General features: G+C 35.9%; 1 protein-coding gene across 1 annotated transcript in view; it reads right to left on the bottom strand.

Annotated features, from left to right (window-relative positions):
• Positions 1-8,334: 8,334 nt before the first annotated feature.
• Positions 8,335-27,093, bottom strand: part of DCN (decorin) — a 37,745-nt gene continuing 18,986 nt past the window's right edge. The window contains exons 4-8 of the mRNA XM_026868130.1: positions 17,051-17,264; positions 16,759-16,872; positions 15,468-15,561; positions 10,942-11,080; positions 8,335-9,846 (exon numbers count right to left, since the gene is read on the bottom strand). Coding sequence (XP_026723931.1) covers positions 9,652-9,846; positions 10,942-11,080; positions 15,468-15,561; positions 16,759-16,872; positions 17,051-17,264 — 756 coding nt within the window. The 3' untranslated portion in view covers positions 8,335-9,651. The remainder of the gene's footprint in view (positions 9,847-10,941; positions 11,081-15,467; positions 15,562-16,758; positions 16,873-17,050; positions 17,265-27,093) is intronic.

Genomic DNA, 27,093 nt, shown 5'->3' with positions numbered 1-27,093 from the left:
CTAGTATCATGTGAGATGCTCTAAGGTATCCATCTCATCTGTATAGGATATGGGAAAGGACTTAAAGACCTGTCCCATTTTCAAGTGGCACTTGATGTCAATGCACAGTACTCCACAGTGCCTAATGAAAAAGGCATCTGCATTTAGGCAATTGCCTGTCGTCAAAGGGCTTCACTCAGCTGCTGATGCAAAGGCATCTACTGCGTTTTGACAGGCCTTGGGCAGTACAGCACATCCAAGTGAGGCTGGCTGATATGACAGGATATTCGGGAGACCTGTCCTGTGCTGAAATAGTGGCAGGAGGCCAGGCATATCTAAGTAATCTAGAATGTCATTAGACACATTTTGGTACCTGAATTGTACCCTTGGAGCAAGTGTCCAGGAGTAACCCGTCTCCTAAGTGAGGTAATATCCTCACTTTGTGTAAACTGTCTGAACAGTATTTTATCCAACAATTTTCTCTGTAGACTTCTCTTAGCTGAGTATTCAGCAAAATGTCTGCAAAGAAATGTCACAGAAAGAGAGCCAAGCAAAAGGTACAAGCCTGAGGACGAGAATCGCTGTTGCCCTGCATAGCGTTCCGGGCAGCGGTCACCGCTATTTTCCATTTTCTTACCACCTCTAAAAACTATAATAATAAAAAGACAGAATAGGGAATTTTGGGAAAGGTCAAATAAAAATTTAGAAAGCATTACAAGCTTTCATAGGCTCACTTTGAGTTGACACAAGAATGCTTAAGATCTAATTTGCTCTCCATCCAACCCAAGAGACAAGCTCTACCAACATTTCCTTCAATTTGTGTTGACTAAGAGAATACACAACTTTCCAAGTATTCTTGATCACTTCCCATAGATTTTAGACCTCTGTCTACTTAGCCTGACTCTTTTTTTGTTTACTCTTTATATTTTTTGGACTTCAGTAATTACTCATCCATTGTATCTGGATAATTATGTATATGTATATTTATACACATGTATGTGTATTGGCTAAATGGCAAACTAATTTGGACCAAAAACTGGAATCAACATCTATCACTTTAACTTTCCAATAGTCTTTTTCATGTTTTCTTAATATTTAAAATTACTTTTGCTTATATAGATACATTATGCTACAAAACAGAATAGCATTTTCAAAAATTCTGCACCTTTTAGGAATAGCAATATAAAGCTAACCTAGAGGAAATTTCTTTCCTTATCTCTTCAAAGGCTGGGCTGTACTTTCTTTTGAATTGTAGGTATGGAAAATAAAACATTACAATCAAATATTGTAACTCCTCCAAACTCTCATTTAGATCAGAACTCCGTGTTATTAGTTGTATTTAAGCTGAACCCCCAGCCCTAGCTGTGTTGTGAATATGCTGTGCCTGGTTTTGTACCTGGCATTATCTTACTGACTTAATATCTGACTTTGACCTTGGGCCTGCCTACTCAGTGGACATCTGTCACTGGATGATTGGCCAGCCCTTGTTACAGTCACCAAACCAGCTCTGCTCTTCTTCATTAGCTGCTGTGAGACTGTACACCTTGCTTATGAGGTTGCTGCCCTGCCTTGTGTATCCACTGGCTCCCAACTTGACTTTCCTTGCACCGCTGCCCTCTCTTGCTGAACCCTGACAAGCTCAGGGAAAGAACAGACTCAAGCTTAAATGTAGCTCCTGGGACAATGAGTAGTAGATGTCTAGGTAGGCAGAGGCTCTGGAAGAGTATAGTCATATCCAAAACAACTTCCTGGTATACCCAGGGCCCTAGTACAGCATATGGAATCACAGGATGTTTTGAGTTGGAAAAGACCTTTAAAGATCCTCTAGTCCAACCCCCCTGCCATGAGCAGGGACACCTTCCACTAGACCAGGTTGCCCAAAGCCCCGTCCAGCCTGGCCTGGAACACTGCCAGGGAGGGGGCAGCCACAGCTTCTCTGGGCAACCTGTGCCAGTGTCTCACCACCCTCACAGTAAAGAATTTCTTCGTTATAGCTAATCTAAATCTACCCTCTTTCAGTTTAAAACTGTTACCCCTCATCCTATCACTACACCCCCTGATAAAGAGTCCCTCTCCATCTTTCCTGTAGGCCCCCTTTAAGTACTGGAAGGCCTCTATAAGGTCTCCCCTGAGTCTTCTCTAGGCTGAATAACCCCAACTCTCTCAGCCTGTCCTCAGGGTGCTCCAGCCCCTTGATCATCTTCATGGCCCTCTTCTGGACCTGCTCAAGAAGGTCCATGTCCTTCTTGTGGTGGAGACCCCAGAACTGGGTGCATAACTCCAGACAGGGGTCTCACAAGAGCTGAGTAAAGGGAGGAGAATCACACCCCTTGTTCTGTTGACCACGCTTCTTCTTATGCAGCCCAGGATGTGACTGGCTTTCTTGGTTGCAAGCACACATAGCTGGCTCATACCCAATTTTTTACCCATCAGTATCCCAAAGTCCTTCTATGCAGGGCTGATCTCAATGCATTCATCACCCAGTCTGTACTGATACTGGAATGTCCTTGGCCTTCATGAGTTTCAGATATGGTCATGTATACATGCTCTCATACCATCCCAGAAGCTGTCCATGAGGTAGCCAAGTGGCTAAAAAGCTCTTTTATCTCCTCTCTCTCATCTGAACTCTGAGGGGGGGTAGAGGGGGGTGGGAGGCATCCTCATTTTCCTCCTCTGTATGGCAAAGCTTTGATAAATGAGACATGTCTTCAATTTTTATTCCTGCTGTCTTTTTCTTTTTCAGCTCTGTAGAATAATCTAAAATCACTATGCACTTGTATTTTTCCACAGTGTGAGCACATTCCCACTGCCTGAGATGTAGGGAATACAATCCTGTAGGTCAGGATTCTGGCAAGGAATTTCAAAGGAAATATATCCATTTCACAGTAATGTAGTATTTTGACAGCAGTAAGGAGCCTAATTACTTAACTTTTTCCATAACAATCCAATTATCTGCATCTGTTGAACAGAAATTCACACCATCTTCTCTATCTCCCTGTAACCTACACATGCAGTGGCTCCTACCATATATCAAAAATGACTGGCATGTCTTTAAAGAACTCAGTACTGGAAATGACCTGTAAGGCATAGACAAGAAAAAAAAATACCCAAAAGGTTAACATTTTCATTTAATTTTGGTGATGGCATGATGAAATATTAAATTGCCTGAGGTTTAGGACTTCTCAATCAATCTCTGTTAGCCAACACTTCAGAGACAGTGCTTTGTTGCAAGACTTCATTGCAACATACTTACTTTCTCCTTCCACATTAGAATGATGTGTATGGACAAACCTCTGAAGGATTATTCTCAGAAGTGAATAAGGCGGCTTTTGAAGCTTTTCAACTGTCTAGAGTTTCTAACATATCCAAGCAATATTTAGAATGATTCTGTTCTTCATGTCAAGATTAGTTTATGCATTTTGAGTTTACTTTTTTTATGCCCTCTGGAATTTTGTTTATTCTTTATAATCTTTTGATTCCTGTAAAGATTCAATACCTTGAAATTAAAAGATGAAAGGATTCATCATCAGAATACTACATGATTAGCTTAATTGGTTCTGAGTTTTCCTGTTGAAAGGGCTTTCTAACATGCATATAGTAGCAGACACATGGTCCCTATTTTCCATGCCTTTAGATTGGGATTTGAACACTTTCAAAAAGTTACTGTGTGGAGAAGCACTAGCTTAATGCATCTCGATTAAAGTCTTCATCTGGAAGCAATAACGTAACTTGTCCAAACCTGAAGTTTGCAAAAATAGTACCAAAATCTTTAAGGTTTTTTCATTTAGATATAATACATAGTTTAATATATTAGTTGAAAATTAATAAAAGGTGTGTGATTTCTCAGAAATTATATATTTCAATGCTGTTGAGTGAATAACATAAAGAACTGGAAATAAAAAACTGGAATTTTGCTTGATCTTATGTTAGGTATGAAAATAGAAAGTTTTGTAAATTGTAGCCATTTATACAGAATAAAGCAGTACATATTCTGCTGTTCATTCTGCCAAACGCTAGGAGCAACAAAAACTACTAATATTTGTGCTTATAAGCAAAATATCATGCCATTTACCACCAAAAATCATAATTTGCAAGTGTTTGTCTTGTCTCCATCTGGATGTGAGCCAAAGAAAGTACCTGGGACATTTCTTTTGATGAAAATTTTCTGGATGGAGGTGGTTTACACATTTTGTTTGTTTGTTTAAAAGCTATCTTTTTTATTTAGACAGTGGGTGGCATCTTTTGTTTAATTTCCCTTCAAAATTGAGTGCCATCTGTAGCTTTCAGTTCCTCTGACTGAAAACACTGGAACTATTCATGTAGGTAAATGTTAGCAGATTCAAGACCTAATATGTTCGTTATTTTCCAAAAGCTTCTTCACTGTGTTGCTTGATGAAGCTGTACATGTGGATTCAGAGGCATGACCATCACAGTTTCCCATCACGCTGCAGATCCTCTGTTTTTGTTATTAGTTTCCTTTTTTTTTTTTTTTTGGTTAAATTCTGAAAAGATGTGTGCATATATATCTATGATTAAAACAATACAATTTTTCATAGTTTTGTCTATTCTTTCTGCCACAGATTTAAATCCCAGTTTAAGCATGCAGTAACAGAGCATTAACATTCTTCTGGTCTGCTGATTTAAGACACCCACATAGAGGTAATCTCCAAAGCTTTCAAGCAGCATAAGTACACACTGTGTAAGAGAACAGCCTGACAAAGCAGTTTAAAAAAAAAACCCACATCTTTGTATCAGAAAGTGTGGAGTTTAACAGGCAGGGCAAGCAGCACTCTGTAGTGCCTGCATCCAGACTGATCCTCAGGCACTTAGGGTACACTAACAGCCCTGAACTTCCAAATCAGGAAGCAGAGCAGACAACCAAAAGCTGTTTTATGACACTTGAAATGTATCCATAGATGAGTCTTGCTGTTTGAGTGTTTGTGTTGAGTTTAATTCAAACACTAAAACAGTTTTTGCCCCTTTTCAGGACATGCACAAATACTTTGTTCTGTTGCAGCTGGAGCTGCTGGAGCACTGTTAATGTTTTATGCTAAAATTTATCAGCTATTTTTAGTTCCACTATTTCGGTTTGAAGATGATGCACTTAATATTGAGCACCTCACAACCCATGTTGCCCCTTCAGTGCTGTGCAAACTTGTCACTAACATGCTCCTTAATTTCTTTTTCTTTTTATTGAATAAGCTACTTCTAGATAAATTAGCACTGACCAAAGCGTTCTGGTGGTTTAAAATTTGGAATGGAAAGAAACTCAACCACCTAGCCATAGCTTGGTAATCACAATGGAAAATAAGGCCACCTGTTTAAAAAAAAATATAAATTACATAGATGTAGGCCAGTCCCTGTAACAAAACTGACTTCAGAGCAATGTATACATTTAGAGAGGATGATCAAAAACACATCCATGTGCAAAGCAAGAATATTTGACTGTGGGCATACAAAAAGGCTACTAATTTCACAGCTATAAGCTATACACTCTGACTTAAAAAAAAAAAAAAAAAAAAAAAGGCAAAACCAAACAGCAGAGTATGTGAATTTGTGTAGCCTCTTTTCATAAAGACTCATAAACATCTTTCCTTCTGATTTTCACAATTAGTGAATAATTTTGTTACTGTCCCTCAGTGACACTAGATGGCACTTCAGAGTAGTGGTGGGATAGGAAAATCTTTTGTAATATTTTCAGGTTATTTTGCATATGATATTATAGATGCATGAAATTAATGCTTGCATTGAGATAAAGCAATTTCTCAGATTTCTGCTAATTTATATGTGTGACTGTAAGGTAGATAATACTATCTGTTTAATAAAAGCAACAAACATAAACAGAAAAAGATAGTAACAGAGTAGTTCACTAATAGGCAAAAAAAACCTGGTTATGGGTCAAAGAACTATTGCCAGACATTGTGTTTAGAGGATTTGAGAATCAGTTATTGGAGGGAACTAAAAAAAAAAAATCCACAGACGTAGAAATCAAAGCAAAACATTGAAGCCAGGGTTTCCAGGAAACTAAATTAGTTTTGATGTCATTTATACATCAGCAATAAGTATGATGGCTGTCCATAACCTGGTGCACTTTAGGAGAAACCATCCAGCTCCCTTCTGGCCTTAAAAGATAAGCATATATGAAGAAGCTTAATTGATCTGTAGTGAAGTTTTGTAACGTAATATTCCATAGCAATATATGGTTTTGCTAGCAAAAAATGTACATGTACTTTTGGAAAGTCTAAACCTGAAGGATATCATTAATTAAAAAAAGAAAAAAAAAAGTGGGAAGGACACTACAAAAGCAAAAGAATAAGTTTACAGTATTGTCATCAAACTGCAGTAAAAACTTGAAGAATCATTGCTTTTCATTTCCAACAGTGCTGTAGAAAACAGAAGGGACTATTTTCTTTACTTAAAAACCTCTTACAGGGATTTTAATTAACAGTTTAGTAAGATTCATGACTAGGGAAAAAATATGCATTTAGATATCAAAAAGTAGCAGAAAACATTGTCTTCTTTATCTCAAAAAGACAGAATTTTAAAAATACTATTAGAAAATTAGTTTTAAAAGCAAAGGCAAGCGTTATTATTTTAGTTTGGATTTTTATGATGATGGAAGAAATAAGAAGCTTCTGTATGTCAGTTTAATAATTCTTCCATCATTCTTGCATCTGAGGATCTGTCACTCCACCTTTTTATTCTCCTATGTTTTGTTTCCACCAGCTTGAATTTTCCTATTATTAGGATACGGTTTTTTTCAGGCTCCTTAGTAAGGTCTATTCTCACACCTGAGACATGGTCACACCCTTTCCTGCAGTGACCCTTCTGTGGCCCAGGGATGTAGGAGGGATAAGATGCCTTATGCTGCACCAGGAAACAAGGTTTTTATTCCTTTACGTGTTTGAGTTATGCAGTTGTGACTGTTCATCATCTTCATACTTTATGGAGGGATCAGAGACACACTGCTGGGCTCTCTTATTTCTTTCCACCCAATTATTTATAGTTTGTTTAGGATTCTTTCTTTCTTTCTTTCTTTCTTTCTTTCTTTCTTTTTCTTTCTTTCTTTCTTTCTTTCTTTCTTTCTTTCTTTCTTTCTTTCTTTCTTTCTTTCTTTCTTTCTTTCTTTCTTTCTTTCTTTTCTTTCTTTCTTTTCTTTCTTTTCTTTCTTTCTTTCTTTCTCTTTCTTTCTTGTGGAAGAGCCATATGTTCTGTGTTTATATGAAAAGCAGTTTTAAAAGTATTAGGCTTCCTGCTGCTTTGAAGTCTTTGCAGATAATGTGTGTGGGGATAGGGTCCCATCAGTCAGTTGTAGGTATGGCTGCACAGTTTATGCAAAAAGAGTGTGTTTACTTTTTGAATTTGTCATGATCTTGCCGAGGTCTCATGTTATAGGATTTGCTTATTCTGTTGTATTGCACAGGACTGAGAATCAGGAAAGTCCTGTTATCTTTACAGCCCTTGATTTTTGTCAGGGAATGTATTTTATGAGGAACAGCTTGTGTTTTAGCACAAAGGGCAGCACGCTTGGTATGGGACATATCATGGGTATTACAGAGGAGGACCAGGCTCAGCTATTTTATTCTGGACTGAAAGATGTTTGTGGTTTGAAAATAAAGTCTTAGTATGGAGAGATTTTAAAGCCGTTGAGGGAGAAATGGGAAGTTTGTGTATGTGTTTATATGAAGCTTTATGTAATGAGTAATCGTTATTCATTGTATAAAACCCTTCCTGTAAGCTGTATCTGTATCTGCTAATTTGAAATGTGTGCATATAAACCCTGTGAAGTTGTTCAAACTAAGACAATGCCTTTGTTCTCTACTGCAATGTCAGTGCTCATCTTTCTTCATGAAGTCTCTGAATAATAGCAGATATCCAATCAAGAAACAAAAGGAAAAAAAAAAAATCTAATTGCTGATTTTCTGGGGGCTTTTCCTTCCAGAGATAGAAGGATATCATGTACTGTTTTATTAAAAACAACAGTCAAAAATGTGAAACCCAGAAGAAAAAACAGATGTAAATGGGGGAAATAATTGGCTACTATATGAAGAAGATAGCTAACACTGCAAACATACTTTTTTTGTGTAATGGCTTTAGTGAGTCATAGTTGGTTTTGATTATTTACTACCTGAATAAATGACAGTTGTAAAGAGAATACATTCATTTTCTATGAAAAATACCTATGAGTGTTAGGCATGAAAAAGTTTCTTGAGTCAAGAGAATTTCACACAACTTGTTCTTACTTTAGCTTTCACAATGCCAAAGATGTTCAAGTTTCAAGAATTAATCATAATTAAATTTCTGACACACTATGTTATGCTATCAAAACAGAAAATAAAGACAAATACTTTGGAGTTTGCCTGTATTACATTATTCTTTAATATAAATGACATATAAGTTTTACAAATTAGAGAGATTGACCTTGGAGTATTAAGAGGCTGCAGAAGATTCTTTTAAGGTGACATTTTTATTGAGTATATGTTTAGCTTTGTAGATTGACAGTAGAAATGTGCAGCCTACCTTTGATGTGCTTGCTACCCACTGGTATGGGTCGAAGAATCCCAGTTTGCAGAGGGCTTCAAATCACTCTAAGAAGATACTTCTACAAATGATGTCCCAGCAATGTCCAGCTAGGCCTTGCAGTTATTTCACTTCATATTTTGCTATATTTATGATTTTCCTTATAACCTAAATTCCATCAATTCATCAGATGGGGAGCCTGCATATCTCTACTTGACAATTAAAAATACTGTTTAAAAAACAAGAACAGTGAAGGATGCTGACAAATGTACAATGCAGAACAAGTGAACAGTGAACTGCTATTATTTTTGGTTTAGATATATGCATGGATTGATACCAATGACTAAACCCTAATACCATACTCTGCAAGGCAGTCTCACTGAAGTCATTAAAACTGATCTTGTGACTAAGATGAGAGGGATTTGCCCTAGAGAAATTTAGTTACTGAGCTCCAGACATAGGTTACAGGTTGTGTACTGCAGACTACTCATTATTTTGTTCAATAGGATTATGTTAGGCTAATCCTGAATAGCATTGCTCTAGAAGAATGGCAAACTTTAAAGGACTATCTGTACCATATGAATTTATTTTATTTTTCAAAAAATAATGACATTAGCAACAACTTTATTTGCCTCTGCTAAACAGATACATTCAGAATTAGCTTAGTGTTATGGTGGATATTTTTAAACCTCCAGGGCTTGAATTCCATTTAAAGGAGATAACTCTCACCTTCTCAAGTCTCAAGATGATTTGAGAGTCTTTTTCCTCTACTATTTTTCTGTCTGTGTGGCTATTTTTTTTTTTTTTTTTTTTTTTTTTTTTATATCATAGCTTGACAAATATTTACTCCGAATCTCATATACAGTGGAATCTGAAAACCTGTAGCATTCAGCAAACTGAAAAATACCACAGAAAGCATGCTGGAAAAGAAGGCTGAAATAAGTCAGTTTAAAGCACAGTTGGCAATTCTTTTTGATGGTATGCTTGATCTTGTACATCTGTAATGATTCATTTATTCTACATCAATGGATCATCTCCACTTTTAAGTGAAGTTTCTGGTATTTGGCATTAACTGTTAGCAACAATTTTTTGAACAGGCCTATTACAACAGGTACTTTAGCTGAAACACAACTGAACCCCGACTTTAGACATCTATTTGTAATTTCCAATCTGTACTGCAGAGCGTTCATGGATACATCGGAAAGCAGAGGGCTGGATTTCCCAGTACTGCACGGGATTGCTGAAGAGACTCACACCAGAATAGCTAGCCTTTTTGGTGTTGTAGCCAAGAGGGCAAAAGTCGTTGATACCAACTGAAGCAATTTTGTTGTTATGAAGATAGACCACCTGAAAAGCATAGAAGTACAGAAGTAAGAAATGGAGCTACCATGCCAAACAAGATAAATTATTTGATGTCAAATGCCTCATGTGTTTTTAGCAATGTTATACAGAGTAAGAATATATCATTTTTTCAAAACAAATGCTTGATTCTGCTTACTGTTTGAAATACCTAGAGTATACCCAATTAGAAAGAATTTCTACAGAAAGAGCAGAAACTGTGAAAGGCAATCTAATAACATTACCACCATCTGAACAAACTGTAACCAAAAGAGAAGTCAATGATGTGAAATTATTAATACAGTGCTGTGGTTCGGAAGCATGTGCTGTATATAATGAATGCATTTCGTGCTAATTGGTTTCTCTCCAGCTCTAATGCTTCCACTCTCATGAGTGCAACTGTACAGCAGTCAGAGCCAAAGTAATCACAAATGATGATTGAAAATAGCTGATGGATATTACTTTGCTTCAGAGTCACCTTTTCTGATTAATTTTCCCAAGTTACATGAAATGGTGATTTACATTTGGGAGTCTTCATTCTTTGGCAATTTTCATTCCCATAAAATCTTAGTTAAAGTGAAGACAGATTTTAATTGGTTCTAAGAGGCAGTATTTCTAGCTATCTAGCCACACAGACCTCAAAAATACTACTGATGTGAAAGGCATATGGCGACTCTTTGCCCTCCTGAAGGCACAGCTTTGTGAGATACCAAAGGGAAGGTTCTTGGGAAAGGTTGCAAAATGTGACTGAGTAGAATTGAAAAAAATTCAACAGAAGAAATGCTATTTGAAACCATTTTTTGAGTAAAGAGGGGATAAAAGTACACAAATAATCCCATATTTGTTGCATCCCCTCAGACACACAGAGATAATGAATGCACACATCTAGATCTATACACCTTCATAGCCACATCCACACAAAAATCAGAACACCAGTTCCTGTTGTATGCAACTTTTCCATGCCTGTTCAACAGTTTATGAAACTTGCATCATTACCTTTTGCACAAATACTGTATATGTTTCTGTTCAAGACTGAATAACCATACAAGATTCCTCTTGGAATCTTTCAACCTTTGCTCTCTGAGGCAGTATGATAAACTTTACCTGGATATATTTATGTTCACCCAGCCCACCAGGTACTCTGACAAGTTCATTGTTATTCAAATGGAGCTCTCTCAGATGAGGTACATTGTTAAGAGAGCCATTTTCAACTGAAGAAATACTGTTGAAGCTGAGACCCAATCTGGAAAAAAAAAAAAAAAAAAAAAAAAAAAAAAAAAAAAAAAAAAAAAGTTAAACTTGTACACATAGCCAACTTTCTTGGGTTGATTACTTCTCTACACTACTGTTGTAGAACAGACCAGTCCTATTTTCAGAATTATGCATGAGGTACAGAGTCACCATGGAGAACTAGTTTAGATAAACATATTTAAATAAGTATGACATCTGATATGAACTATCATAATTATCATAATATCATTCAACTTGTGCCCATGGCACTGCATAGTTTCATGAGCTGTATGACTAATCCCACTGTAAATACATACTGTGTACCTCCAGAGGAATCAGTCTTTCTTTAAAACCTGATTAAGATTTTCTTGCATGGCTTTAGAAGCACTGTCTGTAACTTTATTTGTCAAACTATGTAACCCGGGGTGACCAGAACCGTTAAATTTAAATTTTCACTTCATTCTTCTAAGATACTTATGTAGTTAGAACCATGTTGCAGACTGGAACCAGGAGCTGAGGCATACATTATGATCTGTTCAGCAGGACACAGAAGTGGGACAAACACACTTCTCCTAGTTTTCAGTCCAGAGCTGTCATCACAAAAACATCATCCTTCCTGCTTTATGCATCCAGATTCTAAGTTTACTAGCACAGTTTTTGTCCAGTTTGGAAAATCTGGTCCAATTTATCTATTTCTGCATTTTTGTTTGCAATTACCAGACTACGGAATTTTTTTAAGAGACTCTCAGAAGTTACAATGCTCTGCACTGCAGTAAGCAAATCAGCGGTAATTCTGCAAGGGGTTGTCATCATCAGGAGTGCTGTCCTGTGAGATATTTTTTTCTATAAAGGCTAAATCTTTTGCATCTAGATTGCTTTATCTTTTTTTAATTATCTTTTTTAATTTTGAGGAAAAAAATCCTCTGAATCAATTAAAGAATTTAATATAGGTAATCAGAATCCTTGTGATAAAAATATTTGCTATGAATGAGTACTTTTAAAGAAAGTCTTATTCACAGCAGTCTACTACCTGTAATTCTTTGTTGCCTGTGACAGCTTAAAAAGTCAGAAACTGGACCTAGTATAAAATCACAGAACTAAAAAATTCTTGTTTGATCTTTGTGGTAGAGATGTTTCCAGAAATAATGCTGACCAAGAATGGAAACATATTTTATGATATTCCTTTTAAAAATAAACCATCAACGAAAGATCTTGTTAACTAGTATTATTTATAATACAGATAGTCATATCATACTCATTTAAACATTGCAATGCTGTTAAACTATTAAATGACAAAGGAGATCTCCCACTGACAGTCCACATTATCCCATATCTTTGGTAGAATTTGATCAGGCAGAATTTTAATTTAAAAGTTATTACAACAAAATTCCTTTGAGTACAAGGTTGAGGAAATCTTGGAGGATTTGATACTACAGAGCAATTTGGTCTAAGGATCTACAGAATGTCTACAAAGGACTTCAGTGATGGGTGCTCATAGTGAATGTCTTTAAAAGGATTGAAAAACAAAGTTTTGGAAGAAGATTATAAATTTTTGTTTGACACATATCTAAATTAGTGAGGATACATTTAGATATGCATATATATGCAGGTTTACAAGCAGATATGTCATACCTAGGGAGACCAGCATGAAAAAAGAGCAGGTCTGACTTTCATCTTGTTTTGTTGAAGCAAAAGTAACCCCTTTATACACCATAGGGATGGACAAGATCCAACTCTGCATTACGTTATGCAGGGAAAGCCTTTTAGGGAAAGAGTAAAATTGGAGGAATCGGTAGTAAAGTGGATCTAACTCCCACAAGCAGTGAAATTATACATAATTACACTCATTTAAGTGTGTTACAAACCAACTCTTAGTCACTCCAGGCTATGTTTACAAATGAAGTAAGTCAACAGTAGTGTGTAAAATACAGGGTGATTAAGAGTGTTAGGAAAGAATATAGTCTTCATCTCTCTTCTTTTTGACAAGGAAAAAAAAAGGAAAAGAAGTTGAAAAAAACACTCGTTTAATATATTAACATATTATTTCCTTTTATATGAGTGAATAGGTAATATTTTTCCAGTGTTTTATCTGAGCTAGTCACAGCATTCTAAATCATAAAGAGAGCATCATCAAAAACATTTCTAAAAATTTAAGAAATTCTCGGAATTTTTTTGCACCTTCTTTTGTCTCCAACATCCCTGATGGCCCATTTCCACTTTTTTTAAACAAACTTCATGCTGCTCAGCATCATCATTATTCTGGACCTGATGCAATTTCCACTGTAGGGAGCTAGATCTTTTCAGTAAACTTTAACTTTTTAGTAACATCAGGTGTGTAATGTACATTCCTGTGGAGTTCATTCCTGCATGTAACCAGCAAGTCTTGTTTGGTTTACATTCATGAGATTATTTTCTTCCACAGCAGACTATGTGAAGATTTTTGAAAGACTTCTGAGAAATTTTACAAGGAAAACAATCAAACAAACAGGACAAAAACTGGTGGTCTGCTAGAACTCAAGAATTCAAAAAAGAATGAGTAGTAGATCTACATCAAGGTCTTGCATGGAACATTCTGCAGTTCAAAACACCTTAACACAGTCAGAAGAATCACCTTTTTCTCAAAGCCCCTGTGCTTTGGGGCAGCTATTAGACTGTTGAGCATGAGTTGACATGATCCCTGTAGCTTGTTTCTGTGGCATAAGGGGCATGCGGCCCCTTAGATTTATCCCATATGCTATACTCAAGCTCTCCCATAACTCTCTCCTTTCTTCATCTGTCTTTTCTGTTATGTCCAGTGCACTCCTTTTTTGCCAGTCTGTATTCTGCCTTACTTTTCAACTTTGCAATAGAGGATTTCTGACTATGTTTAGGTTGCCTGTTTGAGCACAGACCAGAGAGCAGTTTAAACCCTGTTCTGAGCATCTCCACATTTCCACACCACAATGAACAGTTTATTGTTTCTCCATACAGTAAAGCCACAGTAAAAGCAGCCCAAGTTTAGGTATTTTTAGTAGACCATCAGCAGTTTTTCCATAAAGCTTTATGTCTTAAGAAGAACTTCTGACAATATTGTCCATGTGAAGTTGCCTGTAGTGTTTTCCAAGTGTGAATGTGAAAAAGCAAAAAACCTGTCATCTGCAGGACAGCTGACACACCCTACACCTTCCTCCTCCAGTAAAATAAATTATTCTCTATCTGAGTAGTTATGATCTTGTTTGTGTTTTGTAAGTTTTCTTTATCATTTCCCTGGAGGATGTTACATTTTATACCAAGCCTCTGTTATAAACAGTAACTGCTCCATAGTCCACTAGTCCATAATTATGGTATTTAAATTTTTTCTTTAAAATTCAAGAGCAGACTTTTTTTGAGCAGGAATTAATCTGTGCTCAAATATGAACTCAAACATGAGTTGAAATGTCTTATTTTACAAGCTCTAGAAAGCTGTTCTAAGATTTACCACTTAGAATTGCCAGATTTGAGATGTGTGTTAAGTTACTGCATACTTCATTCCACTAAACTGCTGTTTGAGCTACTATAAACAGAGGTAGACTAGATCCTGTTGCTCGGTAATCTTTCTTTGTTTTCCATTTTCTGCCTTCATTATGACAAGCAGAATAATTTAGATGAAGATCCAGGAATTAGATCAAGTAATCTATTAACAATCTTTTAGATCAATTACACTTCTATTTTCATACAAAGCTTTAAAGTATCATAGTATTAAAATACGTTGTAGTAAAGGCCCATATTAATATTAATATTTTAGCATGCTATCTAATATGAACTAATTCACAAATAATTGTGTATGTCTATAACTGCTCTTTTGGGAATTCTCTTTATATTTTCCTACAGTAGAGAAATTTATTCAACAACACACAGATTAGCAAGATAAAATCACTCTGAAGAAATGACACTTTTTCATTTGTATTGCATGATTATTTTTCTGCCATGTTCTGGACTCACTGAAGAGTTGCTTTTCTTGAGAAACAAAGGAAACACTGTTGCAAGCAGTTTTGGTTCCCATGTACTTTCTTCCTGTTTCCAGAGCAAATTGCATGTGCAATGCAGTGCCCAAGAAAACTGCTTAAACCAAAGATGGAAATACAGTTAAAGAACCATCTTTTTTTTTTTTTTTAACTAAAAGAAACGGTTGTCCTAGGTATACATCATTCATAATTAAAAACAGCTGGAAAGTTTTTAGATTTTTTAGAAAGTATTTTAGAAAAATATTAAGTATTTTTTCCTCTAAAGTCAGTACAGGACACCTTAGAAGCTTTTCCTGATAAATTAGGTACTGCTTCAAAAATAATAATGCTTATAAAGCCCAGAATGATGTGTTCTAATTGTGTGTTGGTTACAATTTTAACTAATATTTTATGTGAAAAGAAGACATGAATTCTTACTTCGCCAAATTAGTGAGTCCAGACAGACCTTCAGCATCAATTTTGCTGATTTTGTTGCCATCAAGGTGAAGTTCAGTAAGGGATGGGGGAAGGCCTGAAAGAGAGAACAACATAAAATTATTTGATGAAACTGAATTATTATCTTTTTTTAAAGGACTTGTGTTATACTGAGGCTCTTTTATAGTAACAAAAAGACACAGCCAAGAAAGATTCACTGAATGAAACAAGGACCTTACACAGTCAGGGAAACTGAAAATAGCCAGTAACAATTTATTAGTCATGGAGTAACACCAAGCTCCTAAGGTCAACATAGAAAGTTAATTCTTAAAAAAAAAACCCAAAACCCTAAGTTAAATTATTCTTGGATATTAATTCTAGCCTTCATGATTATGTAAACAGGACATATATATTAGTGTAAGAGTAGAAGCCTCGTTTTAGCCAGACTATCCACATGCATAAATCTACAAACATTTGGCACCTAGGTATTTAACAAATAAGAGCAGAAGAAAATGCGATTATAAAGATGATGTAAAACAACTTTAGTGTTAGGTAAGGCACACAGTAGTTTGTAAATTCTGTTTATCAGGAAAAAAAATCTTGGAACCAAATATTTTAACTATCTGAGGTCCCTCAAAGGAACATCCAAAACAGGAAATGTGGGACGAAAGAAATAACAACTACTATTAACTTTCAAAAACTTTTCAGCTATTTCAAAACAATCTGCTGGCTGAAGTATGAATAAATTGAATACCATTTCCTCTAGATTGGAACCATTCTGTTCTGTTTTGTATTAATAAGTTATATTGAAGTTGTTCTTGTAGCAATTTGCAATGAAGTACTTCTAAAAATAGCAAATGTTTCTGGTTTGTATAGGTATAGTATTTATAGCTTCGAACCCATAGACTTGTGGAAGGCTGATTTTATGCTTGTAGAACTTCAGTTAATTCTACATGAGTTTACTTCTGTGTACTGTTGATCAGGATCACCAACCAGGGTTGGTGGGTGAAAACATTCTTCCACTTTATATTTCAGCTATGAAACAAAAGAAGCAAAATAACATAAAATAGCTTATTTGTTACAGTGCACCTCTTGCGGAGATTCTCATACTAGAAAAAACAAATTTTCAAAACCAATAAAAGTCAACTGACCAGCAAATGAAATATTCAAATAATGGATACTCTAAGAATTGACTCAAAGATCTTCCAAATACTTTTTTTTTTTTTTCCCAGCTGACCAGAAGTCACTCTATTATGCCTGTGCAAATCTCTGAAATAGTAATTGAATTTCTTACCTTTTGGGATGCTAGTAATGTTGGTGTCTGCGATACGGATGTAGGAGAGCCTCTTCATTCCCTGAAAAGCTCCATTTTCAATGCCTGAACTCTTGATTGGGTTGGTGCCTAGTTCTGACAAGAAAACATGGTTGTGAGCTGTGCTGAACCTATATCCTTTAGGTCAAAGCTAATTTGGAGGTACAATTTATTGGAGCATTGCTTGGCTTTCTACATAAACTCGCTGACTGAACTGAAAACAACATCTTGAAAAAACACTGAGTTGTTTTTGTTATAATTTTTATGGTCATACCTAAAACAATCACTTGATTCAGCCCATTAAAGACAGCTTTCCTCAATTTGGAGATCTCATTCTCATGAGCCCGTATCTCCTGAAGAGACTTCGGCATGTTTTCTGGCAGTTCCTTCAGGTTGTTCTTGGACAGGTAAAGTCTTTCCAGTTTCTTCAGAGGAGCAAAAGCTAATGGGCTTATTTTGCTGATTTTGTTGTTAACAAGGATCAATGCCTGTGGAGTAATAATGAAGAAGTTCTCAGATGATCACTAGAGAAATTATTTTAGGAATGAAACTTTTTAAAATTATTATTCTTTTATAGAGTCTTTTGATGCCTTTTTATGGGCAATCTAGTGAGCTGAAGAAAATGCAATGCAGTACTAAAACAAATAGATTAAGAGCTTCTGAAACAGGGAAAGATAAACAAGGCTTATATAACAAATAAAAGTGTTATTTCATTGATGAGGTATATTCAGCTTCTGTTAAGATATGTAATTTATACGCAAGAATAAATACAACACTTCCATTTGAAAGCTGTGAAGAACAAGACATTCACGTAAAACAAACATCAGATTTATTTGGGGGGTGTGCGTGTATTTTATTTTTTTTACTCTTAGGATACTTTTATACCTTACTCATCATCACACAACCATCCTAACCAGTTTTTGCTGAACAGATGATTCTGTGACTCAGTACAGTGAAGGCACAGCCCAGCTTGATAAAAATATCATCACCTCTTTCCTGTTAGTCTTAGTGCAATTACTAAAATTCTGTCTGATGATAACCTCATTTTTTCAGATATCTGTTCTTATGGCAAGCACAAATTGGTATGAAGAGGAGCAATTTGAAGTGTGATACTTTAAGTCCTGCAGTTAGGGATCATGGACCATTTTCATTATGCCTACTATGTAGGTACTTAATCTAGTTCTCACAACACTTGTGGTATCTAGACTCGGGGTGACTCTACGTAAATTTGCTCTCTATACAGTCAGACGAGAAAGGTGTCCATAAAAGCTCTGTTACCTGTAATAGGTGGTCTCCATATGCCTCTGAAATTTTACATTATTGTTAACTCTCTTATTGTCCAAAGAACCATAAAAAGGGAGGAGAAAGTCCATTGCTGTCAGAACAGTAATGCAGCTAATAGAAAGGATTTCAGATATGATACATATCAGAATGAATCTTATAATTCCATCTGTTTGATACTGCTTATCAGATTTACAGTTCTGCATGTTTATGCAGTGAATTAGGTAGAAAGGGCTGTATAAATATGGATATATCTGCTTACATTTATTACAAGAAAAGCTATAGAGCACCATTTTTCACTAAATCCATTATGCTATTTTCAGAAATAGAAGACAACAGTTGCTGCTAAACCACAAATTTTTATATTGTAAATACTATAGTTAACATTCAGTGCATATTAACACACTTCCATTATTTTCAGAATTACACTTAAGTCTGCTTCTTGGAGCAAAACTGAACATTCAACTCTTTCCACAACCAGTTAAGAATTAAGACAGTACCAAGAAATGTATCAGTATCTGTGACAGCACCTCTCCATCATGAAAGCTGAAAGAAAGGTAAGAAGATCGTTTAAAATGGTATTTGACATGTGGTTTTCCCTAATAGACTACTCTTGCAGACCATCCTGAGCAATGTAAGCAGTGTGTTCCTTACGTGGTTTCACTGAGTACAAGTAAAACTGAGCATATCTGGTTTTAATTTTGTATGCTAGCTAGCAATAACACATTTTCAAGAGGAGGCAGAAAAGGTCAGTCGCAGTTCAGCAGAGTATTTCCTTAACAATAAGCCTCTCCCAAAATAAATATATTGGTCAGTGGAAGCCATGGCCTCAACTTGCTTTTATTTGAGCCTGAGCTATAAGAACTGCCATGAGAACAACATGGGGTACACATGGGGTGTGGTTTCCTGAGTCATCATTGCCAGAGTTGTGATACAGATGTAGAGTCTGCCCACAGTGTAATACAGATACCTGCAAAATATTAGGACATGGGAAAAAAATCCAGTTATTATGAGGGGTACAGCTTATGCAGACAAGTGTCTTTCATTGCTTTTATCATTATAACAATAACTGAATGTGCAACTACTAATTATGTGGTTGTTTTTTTTCTTAATTTCACCATGGATTTCTTTTCCATAGATCTCTAAGTCAACATTCAATGAGTTTAGGCTCATCAGCACTTGACATTTTTCTCCTGCATCCTGCTTCTTACTGCTTTGTCATTTATTTCAGCTAAAAGTCTGTCTTAACTTTTTTTCTTTTTGATTTCGTTTGTTTTAACTTTGTTGCCTCTTAGGTAAAAACTGTTTGGGCTAAGATTATCACAATTGATGATGTGATGTGAAATATTTCTTCCGGCAAATAGATAGGTATACATTCAGCTAGGCATTGCAATGTAAATATTCTCTGATAGTTGATGTCAAGAGGATTGTTACAGCTCTTCAGAAAAGAACTGATAGTTCTGAACAAACCCAGAAATTATCTAGGTATCTAGGGTTATTCTGTTCTGCTTTGCCAATGCTTTGTCCCAAATATGATCACGTTATCTTGGGGAAACATAAAGAACTGTGGTTTTATTCAAACATCCAGAAAGTCTCTCACTTAGAAATGATGGTATCTATCAAAATATGCTTGAAAATACTGATTTGACAATGGGAATGTATGTATGGTGGTATAAGGTGAGAAGGTATTACAGGCCGGTAGTTTTCTACTATTTTGTACCAGAATATAATTTCCCACTTACACCCCACTCTGTAAGTCCCTGTTGTGCAGCTGTAAAAAAGAAAAATTAAGCCCACACATCAGAATTTGCAAGAGAAGTTTTACTATCTCCCAGAGCAACAGCAAATGATGAGGATAACATACCAGCATAGCACCTGGCAAGCCATACCCCTGGGTTCCTTTCCCACTTCACAATAACTCTATTATATGCAAGACTTAAAGAACTAAGTTATTAGCCTTGGAGCAATGCTGTTTACTTTCCTCAGAATGTGCCCCATATGGTTTGACAGTAACAAAAGTTAAAAAAAAAAACCAACAAAATAAAATAAAATTAAAAGCTCAGGGGAATTTAGAGGTTGGTGAAAACAGGAAGTAGAGGAGAAAATCCTAGGGAAAACATCTGCAGGCAGTGCTATTGAAGAAAGAATGTTAGACAAACACAGGCCACATGGACTAGCCATCCTGAATAAAGCCCACATGGCATGATGGAGCATTATATTCATCTTCTTAAAGGACATATAAAAAATTTGCGCTGGGCAAGAAATACTCAGAAGGAAAAACAAAGGTCAACCTGAAAGTGCTTGAAATGCTGGAGCCCTGAACACTTGCAATGTCACAGATAGTGATGTTGCTAGTATGAAATGATTTGCCAGAAATCTGAACACCTAGAACAGATCCACAGGAATTGATATTTTTAATCAAAAATCTATCTTCTTCCATCTTTCTATTTTTAGTGGAGGGAAAAAGATATTTCTTTTAAAATAAATGTACTTCCCTCCCCCCCAAAAAAAGAGTTGAAGCATATCACCTATTCACAATACAAAAGTCTGAGCACATGGATTACAGCTTTCAGCATGACCTGGTATGGGTGAGAAGATACTTAGCTATAGGCAAGAAGAGAGGAAATAAAGAGAAAACAAAGAGACAGAAATATATCAGGTATTAAAGACAGTCAGGTTTAGAGGGTTCACAGCAGTTTCCTATGGATAGGAGAAAAATTAGCTTCCAGACTCATTTTCCCGAGAGAAAGCCTTTTCCCCTTGTCATATATAGAATGTAAACATTACACAGTAAACACTGACTCTGTTAGAATATGTGGTAATACCTATGGACCATCTTATCCTGACCAGCAGTTTAGGCAGTGCTGGGCGAGGAAAAAAAATCCAAGTTTTGCTCCAAAATTGGCTTACATTTTACTGAAACACCTCTGGTACTAGCGTAGTCAGGAAAAAAAAAAATAAAATCACTGTATAACAGGAATAGATGCTGGCTTCATTGAAGTCGGCAGGAGTCTGGCCGTTTAGCTCCCTCTGGCCTGGTTTCTACCTGAAATATTTATTCCCCAAACAAAAAGGAGGATTCACAATTCAGGAAAAATTTGGAACACATGTTGGCAGGCTTTTGTCAAAATACACCCTGACCAACTGCAGAGGAACCATGTGACAATCATGTAGGGACTAGCATAATGTTGTTCTCCTTGGCATTACCAAAAATTATAATTTTTGCCTTGTCTGGGGACAGGGAGCAGGGCTTTGTATTTTTTGGTGTAATTTCATTATGTGAGAATCCCAGGGGATTGTTCTGAGGGGCTTTCATTCCTGTTTCGGTTCTTCTTAGTTTAGAATAGTTTGAAGCAAGAGCCTTGCCAAAATCAGGAGTGAACTGCAAAATTATCAATAAATTGCTATCAGCCATAATACATGGTGATACATCTGTTTTGCCAGCTGGGAATGGTACTCTTACCTAACATCAAATCTTTAATGATGCATGTGTCCTTCAGGGTTTAAACTGAAAAGTCAATCCGCTGACCCGATGGAATTTTTTTAATTTCCTGGGTTATGTATTACATTATTACCTGGTTTTTATTACAGTTTTGCTAAGAACAGTAATGCCTTAAGAATTGTAAGCTCAGGAGTCAGGCATCCAAATAAAAATAACAATAAATTTCATCTTTTTTGTTTGCCTTATGGTTTTAGTTGTTAAGTCATACTCCTAACCTGGACATATAGTCAAGCTTTTTTGCCAGTTTATTAGGAGTGGATGTACACTTAAGAAAAAAATCACAAACACAAAAAATATAAAACAGAACTTGACTTTCTTCTCTAATTGTGTTTTACCAGGAGACAGAATTCTACTAAATGAGTATTCATTTTTAAATTAATTTTAAAAAATCATAAACATTGGTAAACTTGAAGGAACCAAGAGCCCCTGAATCCAAGGAGGTCTCTGAACAGAATTCCAGATGTTATGTCTCCTGAAGGTCCACGTTCTACAGTTAAGGCAGGAAAAGGATAGGGGCATAAAAAACCATGATGGTGCAATTATTCTTTATTTGTTGTTACTTAAATTCTTTGGTAGGGTTTGGCAGTAACCCTGCCAAATCTAGGATGAAGTGCACATAGCTGAGAAAGGCAAGGAAAAGGGGATGACATAAAAATAGTAGGGAAGAGATGAATGAACTGAGGGAAGGAGATGGTAAGGCATTGAAACAACAGCCTGCCAAAATAAACAGAAGACTGTGGAAAGCAGTTTGATCACATCCACAGTACCTTGTTGAATAAGCCAAGGAGCCTACTGCAGATCTAGTTTGCATGGTGTTTAAACTCTCGCTGTTAAGTCTTGCGTAACATGACTTGCACAGATGACCAGGAAGCAGCTGCCTCTATGGTCTCCTGCTCCAGCAAAAAATAATTCTAACTCTCTGGAGTTCTAGAGAATCTTTCAACCCTATTCTTGCCTACTGATGCAAGCATTTTGGTCATTCATTTTATCATAATTTACTTTTTTATTTCTGTATTCTATAATATTTTTTTTTGTCAATTAGCTTAGTATGCTGACTCTCTCCAGAATTTTAAGGACCTCAAAGTACTTTCTTCTGCTTTTTTCCTCACGTGAAAATATCTTTACCCTCTGCACATTAAAAATAATTTGCATGCATGTGGTGTGTTGCACTTGTTTCAGTGGAAAATCTTGCTGTGTGTTAAGCACAATGAAAAGGAGAGTCTGAGTAAATGACAGTGCTCTAAGGTAGTGCTTAGAGAGTTTCAGAAAGATTAACTTGGTTTTTTTTCCTCAGAATATTTGTGAGAAACCTACAGCTGCACCAAGAGGGAAAAAAAAAATAAAATTAAAAGATATCTCTCAGTCCTGTTAAAAATGTCTGCCATTGATGATAGTGGGAATTGAGTTCAGAGGTAGAATCTGGACAGAGATATCTGTCTGGTTTTTGACAGTATGCTGGTGGTTACTGTTTCTTCATTCTGTGATCTGCAGAGCATTATGTTTACTTAACTTGTCTTTTAATTATGCCCAGTAAAAGGGAACTGAAGCTGCAATGAGTCATCAGAAGACTTTCATTAATATTTTTTGATCTGTTAGGAGCTTTTCTGTATTTTGGAAGAAGTTCTTAAACTTTTTTCAGTTAATCTGGGCTCTTGTCTTTCCACAGGGAGCTGCATTTTTATTAAAAAAAAAAAAAAAAAAAAAAAGGTGCATGAATTTTTTCTAATGCAATACATGATTTTTCCACTTGATATTGCTACAAAGAGCATTTCAGTTTATTTGCCTGTACATTTACTGAATCCTTTAGTGTGAATATGGTCATAACATGTGGATATGGTCATAACCTTAAGTCCCAATTTTAAATCTTTTATCTCTTTCATGCAGGTCTTTTCTTTCAGTATAAATACAACTGGGTTTAGCACCGTTGTGTGCACAAGCATGGCTTTGCATAGTTCTGCCAGCTTAATTAAGCAATGTACCATTTGATTTCAGGCCAACAGTGCATTCGTCTTCTTTTGCTGTACTGAGTGTGCCACTGAAAAATTCCTGTTGGAAAGGCATGCCGTCACTATTCTGTTGTTTGTGCTGTTACAGTGATCTAATACACAGTAGTCTCTTTTACCTCTTCTTCCAAGTGTCAGGCATTATGCTGGTTTGCTTTGGCTTTGCCACACAGCATTCAACTTCATGAGCTGTTTTTGTAGACTCCTCCTTCACTCTGCATGAGGGCTTACTCATGTAGTATTTTGGATGCTTTATTGTGTCCATGAGGTCAAAGTACTGTACTCTATCCAGAAGTGTCAGTCTGCCTGGAAAATTCTGACAGTTTCATAGAAGACTTTTTCCTGGCTTTTCCAATAGCACCTCTCTGATTGTTTTGCCACAGGTCTGTCATAAGCAAGTTTCTATCACACAGTTTTCTGAAATCACAAAACTCAGACACCGGCCCTAATGAAAGTCTGTCTTCAATTTTTTCCCTATTCTCCCAAGTCCTCTGGTAAAAAAATATAACTTATCTTTAAATAGTCCGAAGTCTCACCGAGTTTTTGTAATACAACATTAATAGTTTAGTCACTTTTTCCTGGATAAATTTGAAATTATAAAAATATCAAGTGCACCAAAACTGTTGACTCTGGTGTTTTCTGGCAGGCATCTGTTATTTGCAGATAAATATTCCCTTAGCTGCATTCTTTTCTTGTTTCTTGTCATATTTCCACAGTTGCAAATTTTAACTGTTCTTTTACCTACCCTGATACAAAGAATGTTTTTGGAGGTACTAATTTATCTTTCATTTCTATTTCCATGTGTTGTGCACTCAGAGCATAAGCAGTTCCATTTGCACTGAAATAAAAGCCACAGGCAAGTTATAGGTAGATCCTTTCTTTTTTCCTTACTTCATCTGTTTTTTAGTACAACTTGAACTTTAAGTTCAACCCAACTTGTTCATTAAAATCTCTTCTAAAACTATCACACCTATGGTTGGTGATATCTATAGGAGTTAGGAGGGAATTTAAAAGGAATATTCAAAAGGATTAATCTGAATATACTGTTAGTTTCTTTCAAGATTTGTTAAAATGGGAATTTAAGGAATTGTTCCTTTGAGTAATCACTTCATGCAGTTGCTATTAATTTTGGATTTTGGAAAAATAATTCTGATAATTTATGTAGATCTTCCTGGTTTAGTAGCATATAAGAAGGTTTAGTAAAATCTAAGAAGTCTAGAAACTTTGGAACATCACACTGTTAAACGCAATGCTAACATAAGCCATGTTTATCAGGGAATATGACTAAAAAGCAGACGCACACATATATGTCCTTAAAACAAAAGCGCCAATGGAGGTCTGTCAACAACAAAGCTTTTGAGTTATATTTATCTAAAAACAAATTCCCCTTTCACTATCGCCCTGAAAAATATTTAATTGTAAGGTGTGGAATGGGAATCATTCCCAGATATTACAAAAGAAGAAGAATGCTGCCTGCTGAGAGTAAAGATGGTGCCTAGTTACATAAATGTACTGCATGAGTAAATTATTATTTTAGGGAGTAGATGAGAGGATCAGGTTTTGTTCTTGTGTAAATCCAGGAAAACTGTATGGTTTTGAAGGTTATTTGTAAAACATGTTCTTGTTATCATTCTTCTGTATGATTTCCACTGGTCCCTAACATGTGCTGGAAACTTTTGGGAGTAAGACAAACAAATAATCTCTTCCGTAAAGAGTTACCTATTTAATTCACTATTAAATATATATGCTGTAATAAAAGAAATAAAAAAATTCCACAGAGTTGATCTCAACGAGATGACATAGTTTACAACAGTTTAACTCACAGCAGGATGTATGACAGACCTGATCTGAGTGCTAAATAGGCAGACGTCACTGGGAGATGTGCTTTTTATCTGCAATACCATGCTCTGACTCATTTCATGCAGTGATATGAAGAAGAATTGCAAAAATATTAATTTTATTGAAAGGCTTTTTTTTTAGCACCTTGCAGATGATCTTCACTGAAAACACAGGACTTCCCTCTAAGGTGGAAGAAAACCAAAACAAGTGGGCAGAAATTAGGATGTCAAATCTCTTCAGTAGCCAAGCAGAGGAACTGAAAAAAACTTCTGGGGCACAAGTCATCTCATTCTAAAACCAAGTCAGATGAAACGTGATGTAGAAGCTCCTACTTCTGTTTATCAACTGTAGAGGTTATCTATGTAATTCACTCAAGTACAGACACCTATGTTAAAATTAGATGGCATGGACCTCATCATGATTCACTCATGCAGTTCCTTCCACTGGCATTGTGCCTATCCCTAGGAACTTTTAAAAACATTTCTTCTTGCTGCTGCATTAAAACAAAAACTTAAAGAGATAATTTGGAAGTAATTAAGGAGATAAATGTTTATATGATTTTTTTTTTCCAAGTATGAGTGACTAAATGAAGATTCTTGTTTGAAACAGTGCTTGCTTGGGTGATGGCATGGACTTCATGAACAGATAAAAATTGCAAGTCGGTTGTGAATGAAAACAGAATAGAAAGGATGTGAAGAGCCAGGAAAGCAAAGCTATGTTGTTTATATTGGTTATGATCAAAAAAGGATCAAAGGAATAATACACAGAATAAATTGAGTTGGTAAAAGGATAGAAAAATAGTATTTTCAGAAATATGCCTGGGTTGGGCTAATACTTTCAAAGGCAGAGAAGTAATAGCTTTTTTCTAATCTGGAAAGAAAGAGATATTTCAACTAAATTGAGGCAAGACTATGAGGTATGAATTTTAAAATGTTGATAAAAAGTATAGAAATAAGGGAGTAGGACCTCAGACAGAAAAACAAAAATTTGGAAACACAGGAAGGTAGTTGTCTGATGGAAACTTGGAAAAGAAGAGGTGAACCAGAAAAAAGGGCAGTCACAGAAACCAGGGAAGGAAAATATTTCAGCAAAGAGGAAAACAGACAGCAGTGTTGGAAAAGACTTGCAGGTAAAGGGAGGATGAGGATGGAGTTTTGCTAGGAGAAAGTTATTGTAAAAACACAACTTCACTGTAGTGCAGGGGGCAGAAGATTGATTTGAAAAGATTCTTGAACTAAAATTAGTATAGAAAAACTGCTGACAAACATGGTATATACAAATCTTTGTGAGGTCAGAGGTAGGAGCGGAAGGAATGCAGTAATAAGTGAGTGAGGTGGCAGGGTTGAGATTGATCTGCCTTTTAAATAGAAATAATCAAGTCACTGTGCCAAAGGGACAAAACCCATAAATAAATAGGAGAGAGGAGTTATAATGGAGATCAGGAGACTGACTGGACAGGAGACAGGTATGAAGAGCTGAAAAAGATGAGAAACTTCTGTGGTATGAGAAGAGTTTACAGGAGAGGGATGAGAATGGAAATAAATAGGCTGGACTGGTGGAGGAAGATCACAGAGTATTTCATCAGTTTTCCTTAAAAACCTGAGTACCAGGCCAAAACCACATTTTCTCTCTCTTTTTTTTTTTTTTTTTTTTTTTTTTTTTTTTTTTTTTTTTTGGCAAATACTATTTCAT

This window comes from Athene cunicularia, assembly GCF_003259725.1.
Source record: "Athene cunicularia isolate RWA chromosome 1 unlocalized genomic scaffold, athCun1 chr1_part2, whole genome shotgun sequence".
Classification (NCBI taxonomy): Eukaryota; Metazoa; Chordata; class Aves; order Strigiformes; family Strigidae; genus Athene; species Athene cunicularia.
The sequence above is the reverse complement of the archived record's forward strand: the minus strand, read 5'-3'. Positions and strand labels throughout refer to the sequence as shown.